At 42.5% G+C, this 18,620-nt stretch overlaps 1 protein-coding gene across 6 annotated transcripts in view; it reads right to left on the bottom strand.

The window, feature by feature from the left end:
- AMBRA1 (autophagy and beclin 1 regulator 1) overlaps positions 1-18,620 on the bottom strand; it is a 179,654-nt gene that overhangs the window by 40,466 nt on the left and 120,568 nt on the right. For all 6 annotated transcript variants that reach the window (XM_080643228.1, XM_080643224.1, XM_080643225.1 and 3 more), the window contains one exon: positions 10,691-10,801. In XM_080643228.1, the coding sequence (XP_080499354.1) occupies positions 10,691-10,801 (111 nt within the window). The remainder of the gene's footprint in view (positions 1-10,690; positions 10,802-18,620) is intronic.

Here is an 18,620-nt window from a genome sequence, read left to right as displayed (position 1 = left end):
ACAGCCCCTTTCCTGGGGAGGGCAAGGGCTGTTCCCTTCTTGGGGCTGGTGGCCCACCACCTGGGTCCCTCCCCCAGGCTGGGATGGGGAACTGGGAGTGGGTGGCGACAGACTCAGGCAGTGAGGGAAGGAAGAGACAGGGAGGCGGAGAACCTGATGGGCCTGATCACTGGCCAGGCCTAGGGACCCCACCTGTGCACGAATTTTGTGCACAGGGCCTCTAGTATATATATATATAAAAGCCTAAGCGACCGGCCGACTGGTAGCTATGATGCGCACTGACCACCAGGGGGCAGACACTCAACACAGGAGTGGAAAGCACAGGCATGGAAACATAGAATAAACTGATCAATCTCAGAGGGAAGAGGGGAGAGGGAAGGCGGAAAGAGATTAACCAAAGATCTTATATGCATACTAGTGACCCAGTGCACGAAATTCATATACATTAAAAGGGGATTAATTATAGGAAATAATTTAATATTGCTATTTGCCCTTTCTCTATAATAGAAGTGTCAGAGATGAAAGAAAATTAGTAAAATGTATATGAAAACCTTCCTCCTGTCAGAGTCTGGGGCGCACCACAGGACCCAGAGTCAAGTCCCCGCCCACCCACATGCACATCAAAATCACGTGAGACCCAGACCCGCCCCTCCCCCCCATTGGGCTAGATCCAGACCCAGCCAGTCCCACCCTTGTCAAGCCCTACTGGGAAGGGGGTGTAGCCTCAGGTCCCCTGGCCCGGCGCCAGGACGGGGGGCATGGCCTGAGGTCCTCCAGCCCAGACTGGGGCAGAGGGCGTGCCTTGAGGTCCTCCATCAAGCCCTGCCAGGTGAGGGACATGGCCTGAGATCCCCTGTCAAGCCCCGCTGGGTGGGGGACATGGCCTTAAGTCCCCCATCAAGCCCCGCCAGGTAGGGGGGGATAGCCTCAGGTCCCCCATCAAGCCCCGCTGGGCAGGGGCACAGCCTGAGTTCCCCCAACCCAGCACTGGGGGTGCACCTTGAGATCCTCTGTCAAGCCCCGCTGGGTGGGGGGCATGGCCTGAGGTCCCCTGTCAAGCTCCACCTGGTGGGGGGTGCGGTCTGAGGTCCCCGGCCTGGCACTGGGGCGGGGGGAGCAGCCTGAGGTCCCCTAGCCCAGCACCAGGATGGGAAGTGCACCTTGAGGTCCCCCGTCAAGCCCTGCCAGGCAGGGGGCATGGCCTCAGGTCCCCTGGCCTGGCACTGGGGTGAGGGGTGCGGCCTGAGGTCCCCTGTCAAGCTCCACCGGGGTGGGGAGGGCATAGCCTCAGGTCCCTGCTGATTGCTTGTTAAGGCTCCTTATAGGAACTTGGCCTCAGCTGTGGGTACAGCCATCTTTGTGATGGAGTGATGGTCAATTAGCATATTTCCTCTTTATTAGATAGGATTAGAGGCCCGGTGCACAGATTTGTGCACCAGTGGGGTCCCTTGGCTTGGCCTGCAGGATCAGGCCGAAACCAGCTCTCCTTCATCCCCTGAGGGGTCCCGGATTGCGAGAGGGTGGAGGCCAGGCCGAGGGACCCCACCGGTGCATGGATTTGTGCACTGGGCCTCTAGTTTCAGAATAAGACCTCCTGCACAGAGCGCGGCAGGTGACACTATAAGCATTCCCCAGTTACTTCATCTCTGTGCTATGATCTGCCCCATACCACTCAGGGTACCCTAATGACCAATGCTATTTACCCAGTAAGAGTTTCTCTTAAAAAGTGTAATTCACCTGGCCGAGTGGCTCTGTTGTTTGGAGCATCGACCTGTATAGCAAAAGGCTGTGGGTTGGATTTCCAGTTAGGGCATATACCTAGGTTGTGGGTTCAATGCCCGATTGGGGAGCATATAGGAGGCAACAGATTTATGTTTCTTTCTTTCCTTTCCCCTCTCTCTAAAAATCAATAAAAACATATCCTTAGGTGAAGAATAAAAACATATCCTTAGGTGAAGATTTAAAAAACAAAAACCAAACGAAGTGTAATTCACAGTGAATCTAATGAGCTCCTTATTTTCCACCCATGAAAACAGTTTCAAAATTATGCATCTGAGGTCTTAGTCACAAACTTCTAATCTCTTTACAGATAGTATTCCAACTGAAACAGGTGGCCAGAATCTCTAGCCTAACTTGAGAAATGATCAAAACCATAACTAGACTTTATTCAGACCAACCACAAAACACAAGTAGTTAAAAGCTAATGATGGGAACCTCAGGTGAAAGTGATTATCATTCTAGAGGGTAATACCATAAAAAGGAACTTGGCTGCCCCATCAGACATTATGTGCCCTAAACTTCTAGAATGCAGGTTTTGCCTAAGGTCAAAACTCTAAGAAAAATAGGGCTCTTATAAAAAGCAGAATTCTAACACCACACATGATTTAAATGAGGGAGGAAGATGAGCCAAACTAAATGAATCAACCTAGTTACACATAATGCTCTCTGATCAGCTCGGGTATTACAAGACCCATGATCACAAGATGTAAGAAGGAACACAGAAGGAAAACGATAGAAAGCTGTAGTTGGAACACCCTGACGCTCGTACAAAAAATGTTAAAGGCATCCAAAAAGGCCTTGTGAGATATTAGCATATCCCATACCTTTGTTCCTCTGAATATTTTGTTTTTCTCTCAAGGAAAATGATCTCCAACTGGGTAGAAACAACATGCTTAAGAAGGATCAGAAGCCCATTACAAATGAGGCAACAGCCCTGACTGGTTTGGCTCAGTGGATAGAGCGTCGGCCTGCAGACTGAAAGGTCCCAGGTTCGATTCCGGTCAAGGGCATGTACCTTGGTGGCGGGCACATCCCCAGTGGGAGGTGTGCAGGAGGCAGCTGATCAGTGTTTCTCTCTCATCGATGTTTCTAACTCTCTATTCCTCTCTGTAAAAAAATCATTAAAATATATTTAAAAAACAAAACAAAACAAAAAAACCAAACAAATAAGGCAACAAGTTAAGGAAGCAACTATCTTATTTACATAAACATCACTCTTCAGAGATGAAAAGCATGTTCCTCAGAGTACAGGTGTGACTTCAGAATTAAGGCCATACTCTCAAAGAATCATGGCGCAATTTCCAAGAAAAAGAGATGATAAAAAGAGCTAACATTTACTGACCTTTGAGTGTTTGACATGTATTAACTAATTTAATTCTCATAACAATCCTATGAGATTTGCATTGTTATTATCCTCATTTTGTAGACAAAGAAATCAAGGTGTGGAGAGATTAAGTAACCAAAGTCACAATGCTAGAAGGTGGCTGAGCAGGAATTTGAACCTGGACAGTGTAACCCAAGAGCTCATGTGCTTAACCACCATAGGACACTTGACAAGGAAAATTATCAAAGAACTAATTCTCCCCATGCTTATGAAAAACAGAAGCAAAACAACCATCAGGTCTTTGTATTAAAAGTATAAGTACTTCCAATAGTATTTAAATTGTTTCAGACGAAGAAAAACCTCCACATTTTAACACAAGCATAACACTGATACCAAAACCCATAGATTTTAGAAACAAGAAAGGACAGATTCACCCTGGCCTGTTTTGCTCAGTGGTTGCAGTACTGGCCCGCACACTGAAGGGTCTCCTGTTCGATTCCCAGTCAAGGGCATGTACCTTGGTTGCAGGTACAATCCCCGGCCCCTGGCCAGGGCGAGTGCAGGAGGCAAACAGTCGATGTGTCTGTCTCACACCGATATTTCTCTCCCCCTGTCTCCCCTCCTCCTCCCTCCCTCCCACTCTCTCTCTAAAAATCAATGAAAGGAATATCCTCAGGGTGAATATTAAAAAGAAAAAAAAGGGGGAGAGAGTCATCTCATAAATTACAATGAAATCCTCTTAATTATTAGCAAGCTACATGAAAGAAATTTAACATTAAAGAATATATCCTGAATCAGGTGGGGTCTAGTCAAGGAATATAAGGATGGTTTCAATAGTACATAATCTATTAACATAATGATCATATTAGTAAATCAAAGGAGAGAAAAAAATATAATCATCTCTATAGATACAGAAAAGGCATAACTAAATTCATTATCTGTTCTTGATTTTAAAAAACCCCACAAACTTCTTGGTAAAATAGGAATAGATGACTTCCTTAAAATAATAAACTATTTCTAGTTCAACCCAAAGCCAGCAATATGCTTGCTGAGAAAAAGTTGGACGTTTTCCCGTTAAAGTCAGGAACAATGAGGATGCCTGCTATTACTAACATTGTTCTCATGATAGCAGCCAATGCATTTAGACAAGAGAAAGAAATCACAGGTGTAAAACTTGGAATGGAGGAGGTAAATTTTCCATTTATAGATAGCACATCTAGAAAACCCATGAGATTTAGCTGATAACAACTAGTAAACAAATTCAGTACGATTGTAGGATTTAAAAAATAAACTTGTAACAATATATTTAAGAAATGTATAGGATCAAGTGAAGAAAACTTTTAACATTCATAAGAATACAAGAGAAGCTGGAAATTATATTACATTCTTATACTGGAAGATATAAAGATATTGAATCTCCTTAAGTTGATTACTAAGTTAATACAATCATAATAATTACACTAACAGGATTTTTTCAGGGGGAAAAAACAAGGTACTTAAAAGTCCATGCAGAAAAACAAAAATGCTTGAGCAGGCAAGAAAATTTGGATTAAAAAAATAGCAAGAGGAGAATCCTACCAAATTCTAAAACATAAAGCTTCAAAACTTAAAAAATCCATGCGGCACTCTCACATGAGTAATCAGAAAGATCACTGGGACAAAATAGCCTAGAAATACATCTCAATACACACATCAAATTATTAATAGGATGGAAGTAACATCCCAAAGCAATGGAGGCAAATGGATTAGTCTATAAATTGTCTGGAACAAATGAGTAGCCATGAGGGAAAAGTCAAATCATACCCTGCTTCTTTGGTATTAGGTTAAATTTCCTAGTGAATCAAAGACTAAGAGGTAAAAAACTAAAATATAAAATTACTACTGATCTTCCTAATGATGACACAAAATCTGAGAATCATAAAAGGAAAGTTGGGTAATTCTGACTACATAAAAGTAAGTTCTGTGAGGAAAAATAACCTTCAGCAAAGTCAAAATACAAATGGCAACTAGTAAACGCCTATTATAAGTGAATTTCTCATCTATAAAGCATTCCTGTAAAACCAATAAGGAAAAGACCAGCAACACAATAGAAAAACAGCTAAAGAAAGCACATGGACAGTCAAGAAAAGGCCACCTGCATGGCTCAGTGTATGAAGAAGCCCACCACCTGTTTTGTAATATGAGAAATACAAATTAAAAATATCTACATACTATTTTTTTTACCTATCAGATTTACAGATATCCAAAAATATGCTAACACATTCTATAAGCAGGAGTGTAGGGAAACAGGCACTCTCATAAACTGTAGTTGGGAGTATAAACTGGCATTACCTGAGCAGAGGGCAATTTAGCAATATCTACCAAAATCACAAATATACATACTCTTCCTCCCTCCAATTCCATTTCTAGGAATTTATCCTAGATATACTTGCACACGTGCAAAATGACAAACTGTATCGTGATTTGTATAGCAAAAGACTGAAAACAACATAAAAGTCCCTCACCAGAAGACCTGACCTTTGGACAATGGAATACTAGGCGGTTATTTGTAGGGGGGGGGGGAGAGGGGGGTGTGTGGTGAGAGTGGAGGGGGGTGTCCCTCAGTCTACACCCTCTCGCAGCTATTGGGAGCCATAGGGGGATGTCTGACTGACAGCTTAGACCTGCTCCTCCGCTCCCCTCCTCCCCCTCCCCATGGGGAGTGGGACTAAGCCAGCTCCCGCGAGCCGCTGCTGCACTCTCCAGCCCTGAGCCCAGCTTCTGGCTGGCTGAGCAGCGTTCCCCCTGTGGGAGTGCACTGATCACCAGGGGGCAGCTCCTGCGTTGAGCATCTGCCCCCTGGTGGTCAGTGCACGTCATAACAACTGGTCATTCCGCCATTAGGTCTATTTACATATTAGCCTTTCATTATATAGAATATGAAAAGCTCAAGATACAGTGTAAAGTTAAGAAAGCAAAGTGCAGAAAGAAGCATGTATAACATGCTATTCTTCAGGGTAAACAGAAGCTAGAAAAACATACATTTGCTTGTATACACATACAATATTCTTTTTAAAAATATATTTTACTGATTTTTTTACAGAGAGGAAGGGAGAGGGATAGAGAGTTAGAAATATCGATGAAAGGGAAACATCGATCAGCTGCCTCCTGCACACTCCCTACTGGGGATGTGCCTGCAACCAAGGTACATGCCCTTGACTGGAGTTGAACCTGGGACCCTTCAGTCCGCAGGCCAATGCTCTATCCACTGAGCCAAACCAGTTAGAGCACATACAATATTCTTGAAAAGACATACAAGAACCTGCTAACTGCAATGAGGAGGAGTGGAAGGTAGCTGGGAGCAGGGCTGGGAAACTTTTCACTGTATGTCCTTTTCTATTTTTAAAAATTTTGAATGGTGAATATATTTCAAATTATAAGATTTCAGATTACCATAAAAGAAACAAAGTAAACAAAATAAAGCAAGAAAATAACTGTAAATAAGTTATGGCAACAAGATCTGGGTCAGAGATAAACAGGCAAACTCGGTAGTTAATAAGGGAAAAGGTAGACTGCAATCAATTACCAGCAGAACGAAAAGAACAGATTACTGAACATGCAGCTTATAAGTTCTTAGAAAGAAATGATTGCTACTGAGGATTCACTAAGAACAGGACATGAAAAATTAACCTAATTTTCATTGTCTGATAAGGATACCAACAGTGGCAAATCGGGGAATGCTACAGACAAGAGAATATCTTGATTATTTTAAGGCATCTGACAGAAAAATGCGGGCTTCAGATGTGAACACCCAGCCCAGACTGCTAATTCATGAACCAAAATCGACACAGAAGTCCACAGTAACCTACCACAAGGCTTGATACAATGTCCTGATCAACCATTTTGTTAGCGATGCGGAGGAGGACAGAGAAATTAGACACTGTCTAATCATCAAGTTATTAGACAATGTAAAATTGAGAAAGAAAAACTGACTCAAAGTTCAAACACATGTTGAGAGGCAAGAACTAGGAACTACAACTAACACTATTAAGAGAAAATTTAATAGAAACAAATACAAACCTGCTTTCGTTTTCAAAAGATTCAAATTGCACAAGTAATTACAGGATGGCAGAATCCTGGTTTATTAACCATTTCCAAAGAATTTTAAGTTACTACAAATTCAGTAGTAGCTTCTGAAAAAACTGCTGAATCTTAGGCTAAACCAGTGGTCGGCAAACTGCGGCTCGCGAGCCACATGCGGCTCTTTGGCCCCTTGAGTGTGGCTCTTCCACAAAATATCACGGCCTGGGCGAGTCTATTTTGAAGAAGTGGCATTAGAAGAAGTTTGAGTTTAAAAAATTTGGCTCTCAATAGAAATTTCAATCGTTGTACTGTTGACATTTGGCTCTGTTGACCAATGAGTTTGCCGACCACTGGGCTAAATCAACACTGTCTAAAGCACCACTGTACTATGCACTGGACAGTTCTCACTTGGAGTTTTTCACTCTGTTCTGGCCCCCCAAAACAAAAAGGGAAGATGAGCAGAAATGACAAGTAAAATACCAGTAAAAGGAAAAGTCAGGCCTAAAAAGAAAGATTTAAAGGGAAATGGCAGTTCATCTTCAAATAGCTGGAGGACTGTCACAGGGAAGAGGCATTGTTAGACTTATTGCATGGCAATTCAGAGGTAGAACTAGGACCAATAGGAGGAAGTGACAACTTGGTAGTGACAACTTGGTACAAGAGAGAAGATTTTAACAAGAATTTAGCAGTGATGGATTAGGCCATTTAATCACAGCATGACCTATCATCAGAAGTATTCAAGTTCATGAATGGGATAAGATAGTCGCCAGTGATACATCCAATAAGGGGTTAATTTTCAACATTTATAAAGAACTCATACAACTCAACATCCAAAATAACCAACAATCCAATTAAGAAATGGGCAGAGGACCTGAATAGACACTTCTCCAAAGAGGACATACAGATGATATATAAAAAGATACTCAACATCACTAATCATCAGAAAAATGCAAATTGAAACCATAATGACATATCACCTCACACCTATCATAATAGCTATCAACAAATAACAACTGTTGGCCAGGATGTGGAGAAAAGGGAATCCTTGTGCACTGTCAGTGCAAAAGCAGATTGGTACAGCCACTATGGAAAACAGTATAGAGATTCCTCAAAAAATTAAAAATGGAACTGCCTTATGACCCAGTGATTCCACTTCTGGGTATATATCCTAAGAATGAATCCCCAAATACCAACCAGAAAGAATTGCTAAAACCGGTTTGGCTCAGTGGATAGAGCGTCGGCCTGCGGACTGAGGGGTCCCAGGTTCGATTCCGGTCAAGGGCACGTGACTTGGTTGCGGGCACATCCCCAGTGGGAGGTGTGCAGGAGGCAACTGATCGATGTTTCTCTCTCATCGATGTTTCTAACTCTCTATCCCTCTCCCTTCCTCTCTGTAAAAAATCAATAAAATATATTAAAAAAAAAAAAAAAAAAGAATATATGCACCCCCTATTTTCAGAGCTAAGATCTGGAAGCAACCCAAGTGTCCATCAGTAGATGAGTGGATAAAGCAGCTGTGTGTGTGTATATATGTATATATATATATATACAAAAAATACATACACACATACACATAATGAAATATTACTCAGCCATAAAAAAAGAATGAAATCTTACCATTTGCGACAGCGTAGATAGACTAAAGGATATTATGCAAAGTGAAATGAGTCAAAGACAAAAATACGGTATTATTTCATTTATATGTAGAATCTAAAGAGCAAAATAAATAAACAAAATAGGAAGAAACTTATAGATACAGAGAACAGAGTGATGGTTGCCAGAGGGGAGGGGAGCTGGGTGAAAAAGGTGAAGGGATTAAAAACTACAAATTGGTAGTTACAAAATAGTCACAGGGATGGGAAGTACAACATAGGAAATACAGTCAATAATACTGTAGTAAGTTTGTATGGTGCCAGGTAGGTATTTGAAAAGATGGGACTCACTTGAAAAGCCTATGACTATCTAACCACTATGCTACACTGTACACCTGAAACTAATCCTATCTAATAAAAGAGTAATATGCAAATTGACCATCACTCCAACACACAAGATGGCCGCCCCCATGTAGTCAAAGATGGCTGCCACAAGATGGCCGGCAGGGGAGGGCAGTTGTGGGTGATCGGGCCAGGAGGAAAGGATAGTTGGGGGGGACCCAGGCCTGCAGGGGAGGGCAGTTGGGGGAGACAAGGCCTGCAGGGGAGGACAGTTGGGGGGGGACCCAAGCCTGCAGGGGAGGGCACTTGGAGGGGATCAGGCCTGCAGGGGAGGGCAGTTGGGGGGGACCAGGCCTGCAGGGGAGGGCAGTTAGGGGCGACCAGGCTGGCAAGGGAGGCAGTTAGGGGTGACCGGGCCAGCAGGGGAGGGCAGTTGGGGGCAACCGGGCTAGCAGGGGAGGGCAGTTAGGGGCAATCGGGCCGGCAGGGAAAGCAGTTAGGCGTCCATCAAGCCGGCAGGGGAGCAGTTAGGGCAGGGGTGGGCAAACTTTTTGACTTGAGGGCCACAATGGGTTCTTAAACTGGACCGGAGGGCCGGAACAAAAGCATGGATGGAGTGTTTGTGTGAACTAATATAAATTCAAAGTAAAGGAGCGGAGGGGAGAGCAAGAGAACCCTCCGCTCTTTCGGCTCCGTGGGCCAGATAGAACAGCCAAATGGGCAGGATCCGACCCGCGGGCCGTAGTTTGCCCACGGCTGAGTTAGGGGGTGATCAGGCTGGCAGGCAGAAGTGGTTAGGGGCAGGCAGGCAGGTGAGCCGTTGGGAGCCAGCAATCCTGGATTGTGAGAGGGATCCCAGATTGGAGAGGGTGCAGGCTGGGCTGAGGGACAACCCCCCCCCCTCCCCCGCCACCGTGCATGAATTTCATGCACCGGGCCTCTAGTACAAATAATATTGAATGTAAAAAAAAAATTAGAAGTATTCAAGTAGAGTCTGAACTGCCACCTCTCAGGAATGTGTCAGAGAGAATCCTTCATTACACAGAAAGTGAAATGTGATGCCTGAAATGTCGTGGTTCCCTCTGCACAAACAGGGGCATGGGATTGCAGACTTTCATAGAGACTGGGAAACTGTACTGTCAGACAGACATATTTGCAAACATATAGACATATCAATTATGACACTCCGCGCCATTCCATTAAGATCTGGATTAATAAATGAGTTTAACATCACTACATCTTTCCTCAAAGGTCACAAGATCAGCTCTCAGTTCCTACACTTCCTTCTCTTTCTCTTGGTCCCCCCTAACTTCAAGGCTGAGAACAATGAACTACTCGTAAGTAAGCTTCTCAGGGCACAGACATCTTCATTTCTGTATCCACTTTAGCACTGTTCCTCGTACTGTACTTAGCATTGTTCGCTGTTATATATGTTTGCTGAACTGCTTAACTGAGAGTTGCAGAAATGGCATATGGCAATCTGCTTCTCAATGAGATTATGGAAAGTCCGGTGCTACGTTAGTTTCTGAGTTATGGCTCACCAGTAAGACATACCCCATCCATCAGTATCCCAAGTTCTACCTTGGCTTACCATTACTGATTTCTGGGAGGTCAAATTTAGTGAAGTCCCACCACTGGAGCCGGTAGGTAGTATTGGCAATATTACTGGCCACAGCAGACTGTCCATCACCAATCACTGCCCCTGGTGAGAGAGAAGACAAGAGAGTCCATTACAGTGTTTATCTACACGTTTCCACTGAGAACATAAGTAAATCCATTCTGCGATTAGTAGGAGAGAGGTAAGAGAAAGAACCATACTAGGGCCAAAGAAGGCTGGCGAGTCCCATCTGTCAAGCCCCTGTCTTAAAAAGAAACCAGACATGTTTCTCAAGAACAATTTTATGTGGAAATATAATCCCATTCATCAAACCTCTCCCATTATTTAATATGTTTTTTTAATTGATTTTTTAGATAGAAGGGGAGGGAGGGAGGAGGGGGGAGAGAGAGAGGGAGAGAGGGAGAGAGGAAGAAACACTGATGTGAAAGCGAAACATCAATCGGTTGCTTCCCACAATCACCCAACTGGGGATCAAATCCACAACCTAAGCATATGCCTTGACCAGGAATTGAACAGGCAACCTTTTGGTGCACAGGAGAACACTCAACCAATTGAGCCATACCAGCCAAGGTTGCTCCCGCCCATTATTAATTAACATTTACTTAGTGCCAACAATGTTGCAGATACTGTATATACCCTATTTGGTAAGCTACAATCTAGAGACATGAATTTTCATAAAAATGTGAAACAAGCCCTAGCTGGTTTGGCTCAGTGGATAGCGTGTCGGCCTGCGGACTGAAGGATCCCTGGTTCGATTTTGGTCAAGGGCACGTACTTCGGTTGCAGGCTCCTCCCTGACTGGGGCCCTGGTTGGGCTCGTGTAGGAGGCAACCAATTGATGTATTTCTCTCACATCAATAGTTTTCTCTGCCTTTCCCTCTCTCTCTTTCACTCTCTCTAAAAATCAATGGAAAAATGTCCTCGGGTAAGGATTTAAAAAAAAATAATAGAGTAAAACAAAAAGTGAAAGCATGAGAGGACACCATTAACAGAGAAAAGCATTTTGGTCTCCGGATGTCTTTGTAATAAGCAGCACTCTTTAGGAAAAAGCTTCTCCTTAGTATATGACCTTCTTCCTAATAAAACATCTTAAAAGAAGGCTTCCTCCAGGGAACAGGCAGCCACTATACAGCTGACTGGATATAGACTATAAAAAACAAATGAGGTAATATTTGTTAATTTCTTCTGGACCCCTGGCATGTAACACAGCAGAAATGTATAAGCCTAGTTTCTCAGCATCAAAATATTTTTATTAAGACAACATTTTATAACCCACACTTCCACCCCACTCACGAGAACTTCTCTGAATCCAGATTCACTTGTAACATCTCACAGTTTAAATTTCCCTGAGATACACACTTCGGTATGACATTTTTTCCTTGGTAGCCAATTAAATAAAAAATGGATTTTTTTTTAACAGGGTGACACTTTAATTTGCAGTTGTATTTCATTTACATGAACATGTCATTTTCTCCTCCTCCTTCCAAGGTGCATTCCGTACATAACCACCCTTCCGATCAGACAGAGCCAAACCCTCTTGGGAGAACATTCTTGCATGCTAGACAACCTAAATGGTATGCTCTGCTGCAAATCAACTCCTGCTTTGAGAAACTGAGCTTGTTAGAGCTTACTAGTCTCTAAATAGTGAACATTTTTTAAAAATATATTTTATTGATATTTTACAGAGAGGAAGGGAGAGGGATAGAGAGCCAGAAACATCGATGAGAGAAAAACATCGATCAGCTGCCTCCTGCACACCTCCCACCAGGGATGTGCCCGCAACCAATGTACATGCCCTTGACCGGAATCGAACCCGGGACACCTAAGTCCGCAGGCCGATCTCTATCCACTGAGCCAAACCAGTTTCGGCTAGTGAACAATTTTATACCTATTTCTGCATATCACTACAAAGGGTTTTGTCCTCTTTTTATCTTTTATTTCTTAACTTTTAGAGAACTGCCTTCATTGCTCTGTTACTCCTAGTGTTTTCCAATTGTTTGCTCAACTGGCCAAAAGATTATTCAGAGAGCAAACAAGCCTTAAAATATGAGAAAAGTATTCTTCCTACTCTTCTCTAGTTGCTGCAGGCCACTGCGTGAGAAGATTTTTCAACATTAGTTTACTGATAGTGCCTTTGTCTCAGTTTCAACTGCAAAGAAAAGTACATATACTGTAACAGCTCATTTTCAAGATGATGGTATGTCTAGATTATGTATTTTCAACATGGGCAATATTACCCTCATGGGGGTAAAAACTAGCTCAAGGGGGGGAGGGCGGGGGGAATCTTAATACAATAGCTAGTTCCCTTCCAATGTACTGCAGTAGATAAACAGATATAGAGCACATCCGTGATATCAAAATTTCATGACAATAGAGATGATTAGGGGGAAAAATGTCTAAAAAGGCTCCTAAGAAGGCTCTAAGAAGGGTAATAATGAAATAGAGGTTGAGAAATACCATTTTAGAGAAAACAATACCCCCCAAACAACATATTCTTTAAAATCTTACAGATTCAAAGACAGAGACCCAAATGGTCATGATCTCCCTAAGGCCTGAAGGAAGACAGCATTTGGGGGATGCTGTCAATGAGTACACTGACCTCACACCCCTATTGAGGGCCCTGTGGTACACCACTCAAATTAGGTAAATATATATTTATATATCCTTCCCTTTATTTTATTTTATATTTTTAATTTGAGAGAGAGAGAGAAAGCACACGCAAGAGAGCGAGAGCGAGAGAGCGAGAGAGCGAGAGAGCGAGAGAGCGAGAGAGCGAGAGAGCGAGAGAGAGAGAGAGAAAGAGAGAGAGAGGGAGAGAGGGAGGGAGGGAGGGAGGGAGGGAGGGGAAGGGAAAGATATAGAGAAACAATGATTTGTTGTTCCACTTATTTATGCATTCACCGGTTGTTTCTTTTTTATTTTTATTTTATTTTTTAAAATTTCTTTATTAAGGTATTACATATGTATCCTTATTCCCCCATTACCCCCCACCTCCCATTCATGCCTCCACCCCCCTGTTGTCTGTGTGCATTGATTAGGCTTATATGCATGCATATAAGTCCTTTGGTTGGTCTCTCCCCCTTACCCCCACTGTCCCCTACCTTCCCTGAGGTTTGAAGTTCTGATTGATGTTTCTCTGTCTCTGGATCTATTTTTGTTCATCAGTTTATGTTGTTCATTATATTCCACAAATGAGTGAGATCATGAGATATTTATCTTTCTCTGCCTGGCTTATTTCACTTAGCATAATGCTCTCCAGCTCTATCCATGTTGTTGCAAATGGTAAGAACTCCTTCTTTTTTACCGCAGTGTAGTATTCCATTGTGTAGATGTACCACAGTTTTTTAATCCACTCATCTGCTGATGGGCACTTAGGCTGTTTCCAAATCTTAGCTATGGTGAATTGTGCTGCTATGAACACAGGGGTGCATATATCCTTTCTGATTTGTGCACCGGTTGTTTCTTGTATGTGCCCTTACCAGGGATTGAACCCGCAACCTTGGCATATTGGGACAATGCTCTAACCAATTTAGCTACCCAGCTAGGACTATGCCCTTCCTTTTAACCTTTACAGAAAATTCTATAATAATCACATCTAATCAGAAACTTGCTAAACTTCTGGGTCACGAGAAGGTTAAGATTCCTATGGGACTTCCTTAACAGGAACTTTCTTATTTTTATAGGCCTCCTTGATAATGAAAACCATTTTTTAAATTCTAAGATCTACCACTTCCCAGGACAGAATTATTCAGTTGCACTCTGACCCAGGCTCAATTCCACTGAGCTTATGAATTGTTCCCCTGGCTTGCTTATTTAGATGGTTGACATCATCCTTTGACCACTAGCTTCTCTCAAATTACTTTAGTTCCTTATCATTTATTTCCTCCAACTTCTCATAGAAAAGCATATAACCCTAAATGGAAGAAGATAAATTGATTTTCTCAGTATATGATGAACGAAATGCTAGTTGCTAAAAGAAGATAGAAAATAAATTGAAGAAACAAAACCCATATTCTAAGGGTTTAAAATATGAGGGAGAAGATGAGAACTACGAACAGGAAAACAGTTACGGAAAATACCAGATGCTTTATGAATGCTGTGGATTTGCAACTGGGAACACGAATGGCTAAGGCTCCAATCCACTGCTCTAGAAGCACTCAAGAAACATCATTTGGAGAACAGCTGTGCAATAAAATAAACATGTGTGAGGAGACTGGGGAGGTGTTCCCTGCCAACAGTGCCAGAGTGCTGAGAAGAAAAGAAGCCTGGCACCAGGAAGAGTCAGTTTTTGGTGCCATGTAAACATAGATTAGGAAGCTAACGATGCCAGCAACAGATTGTCACCAGGTTCTCTTCTGCAAGAACTGCTGGCCAACCAAGCCTCTCTCTCGGAAATATCAGGAAGAAAAAGTACCACCCTACTAAAAAAAACCCAACCATTTAGTATAAGGTGAAGGTATAGGATGTGCCAGAATGAGTCAATGGGCTGAGCTATAAAGTATTAGACAGGAGGCACTTAGCCTCAGAAACCAAATCCAGAGAAACTGCTGAGGGATTTCTGAGGCCATAAGGTTTTCTCAGTAACAACAGAACGGAACAAGCTAGACTCAAGGTTTCTCAACCTCCACTGTTGATACTGTGCGCCAATAATTGTTTACAGGGTGGGGTGGGTCTTGAGCATTGTAGGATGTTTAAGCAACATCCCTGGCCTCTCCTTACAGATAAAGAAACCAGATAAGTTTCCTTACCTATAAAAATGGTACAATAAGAATACCTACAACTTATAGAGTTGTTGGGAGAACTTACTAAAACAATAAATGTAATGTGACCATCATTAAAATTACTTTGGCCCTAACTGGTTTGGCTCAGTGGATAGAGGGTTGGCCTGTGGACTGAAGGGTCCCGGGTTCGATTCCAGTCAAGGGCACATGCCCAGGTTGCAGGCTCGATCCCCAGTATGGCGCATGCAGGAGGCAGCCGGATCAATGATTCTCTCTTATCATTGATGTTTCTATCTCTCTCCTCTCCCTTCCTCTCTGAAATCAATAAAAAATTTTTTTAATTACTTGGATAATTTACTCCAATCTCTGTATGTTTTTCCTCAATGGAAAGTCCTTTTGTAAGAGACTGGCCCAAATAATGTGCCAGTGCCAAGAGAAAGAAGTACTTAAAATTTTTTTTTTTTGAATCCTCACCCTAGGACTTAGTGAGAGGAAAAGAGAAAGATCGATGTGAGAGAGAAACATCACATCAATTGGTCGGATGCCTTCCATACATGCCCTGACCAAGGATCGAACATGCAACCTTTTGGTACACAGGATGACACTCAACCAACTGAGCCACTCGGGCTGGGCAATAAATACTTAATTTTAGAATTAAGGCCAAACGTCTAGTGTAGCAGAGGCCCAGCCAGGAGCTGCAGCAAGAGAAGGCACTACTGCAGGAGATATGGAGGCCTCCATCCAGGTGGGGACCAGCTGGGCTGGAGCCCCCCGATCCCTCACCCCAGGCTGCTGCCCTGCTGCCCTGTGCCTTGTGCCACCCACAGAGGGCAAGTGGAGAAGAGTAGCCTAGGCCCGACGCTCTTTACAAAGGATGCTGTCAGACCACAAGGGAAGTAAAATAGACATCAGTAACAAACAGGTAACTGGCAAATTCTAAAAGACTTAGAAATTAAGCAACACACTTTAAATAACACATGGCTCAAAGAAGACATCTCAAGAGAAATTTTAAAATATTTTGAACTAAATGAAAATGAAAATATAATGTATTAAAATTTGTGGGGTACAGCAAAAGCAGTGCTAAGAAGGAAATTTACCACAATAATTTAAGCTTCTATCTTAGAAAACAAAAAGAACAAATTAAATCAAAAGTAAACATAAGAAAATAAATAAAAATTAGAACATAAATCAATAAAATTAAAAACAAGCAAAGAATAGAAAAAAATGAAATTAGTAAAACCCAAATCAATAAACTTCTAGACAGGCTGAGAGAGAGAGAGAGAGAGAAAGAGAGAGAGAGAGAGAGAGAGAGAGAGAGAGAGAGAGAGAGAGAGAGAAGCCCTGGCTTGACTCTTCCTCATGTTTCCAAAGGGCCAAGGCAGCTCCATCAGGTGCACTCCTGTGGCTGTGATCTTACCTCTTCTATCTTAAGACCTTCCTTTGTTTCACGGCCCCCGGCTTTAATAAACATGCTCTCAAAATCACCTTGACTCATGTTGTGAAATCTTTTCCTGCACGAATTCAAGAGTCCACACATTCTGGACCGTAATGGGGCAGACCTGCCTCTGTCCCAGTCCCTTTCTAGTGACAAAAGGACATGCAGAAAATTTAATATTTTTATTTAAAAGTTTTTTATTTTGATTGATTTTAGAGAGAGAAAAGAAGAGGGAGAGGGAGAGATCTATTTATTGTTCTATTTACTTATATGTATTCATTGGTTGCTTTTTGTATGTGCCTTGACCAGACATGCAGAAATTTAAATGCATATTGCTAAATGAAAGAAGCAAAAATCTATATACTGTATAATTCTAACTATATGACATATACAGTTTGAAAAAGTCAAAACTATGGACACAGTAAAAAGTCAGTGGTTGCCAAGGGTTTGGGTGGCGGGGGTGGGGGGGTATATAGGTGGAAGACAAAGAGATTTGGGGGGATTATTAAGCTATTTTGTATGATACTATAATGACAAATAAATGTCATCATACATTCGCTAAAACCCACAGAACTTACAACTAAGAGTGAACCCTAATGTGTAATCTGTGGACTCTGGGTAATAATGACATGTCAATGTTCATGGACTGTAACGATGTGCCATTCTGGTGCAGGATGCTGATGGTAGCAGAGGCTATGGGGGTGTGTGTAGGGAGGAGGTATATAGGCATTCTCTGTACTTTCCACGCAATTTTTCTGTAAACCTAAGACTGCTCTAAAAAAGGTTCATTAAATTGAGAGAGATAGAGATAAATATATAGAGACAGAGAAAAAAAGCCCAAGACTGTCATTCATGTTCTAGGAAACAGCAGCTATCCATAAGGATACTATTAGTCATGGCAGTTCACCTTCTACCATACTCTACAGAGTTCTTCTCCTGGAGTTTCAGAGCAAAAGAATAAATGAGGATTATTGTGGTGAGACAAAACAAGGAGCAGAGGACACTTAAATTCAGTGATCCTGGCCAACTATCAGAGAACAGCAAAAACCAAGCTGCCAAGTCTCATTTTCTGAGTCAGGTCTTCAACCTGTAGGCCAGAAGCACTGGGACCGTGTCTAGGATAAAATCTTAATAGTCACAACAGTCACATGGTAGGTGAGCTCTACCAAGCCTAAGAGCCTGCATGCATCTCTGCCTCTGCATCTCTTCTGCTGCTTGGAAAAAAGAATTAGGAGCTATTTTTTCAAAACACTTTTTTTCCCCTGCCTCTCTCAAAGATCTGTTCTAGGAGCAGGAAAATAAAGAGTATGATTCAACAGTACAGTGAAAATATGGAACAATGGGAATCATTAGCAAATCTATCAGAAAAGCTAATTCAGGAGGGTAAAAAAGGGCAAGTTACAAAGAAGGAAACAATTAAATTATATTTCAGTCCTATAAAATTGTTCAATTTGAGTGCCTCATTCAGAATGGGCATCTCTGACTGTGCTGCTGCTGGAACAAGAATGGGGCTGGGGGCGCAAACACTCATCAACATGGAAACACAATTACTATCTTTTTGCTTGGTTGTGATATAAAGTCAAGAATCAGTTTGCTGCCCTAGCCGGTTTGGCTCAGTGGATAGAGCATCGGCCTGTGGACTGAAGGGTCCTGGGTTTGATTCTGGCCAAGGGCACAGCCCGGGTTGCGGGCTCAATCCCCAGTAGGGGGCGTGCAGGAAGCAGCCGATCAATGATTCTCTTTCATC

The sequence above is a fragment of the Plecotus auritus genome (assembly GCF_963455305.1).
Source record: "Plecotus auritus genome assembly, chromosome: 9".
Classification (NCBI taxonomy): Eukaryota; Metazoa; Chordata; class Mammalia; order Chiroptera; family Vespertilionidae; genus Plecotus; species Plecotus auritus.
Note: the sequence above shows the minus strand (reverse complement) of the source record. Positions and strands in the feature narration are given on the sequence as shown.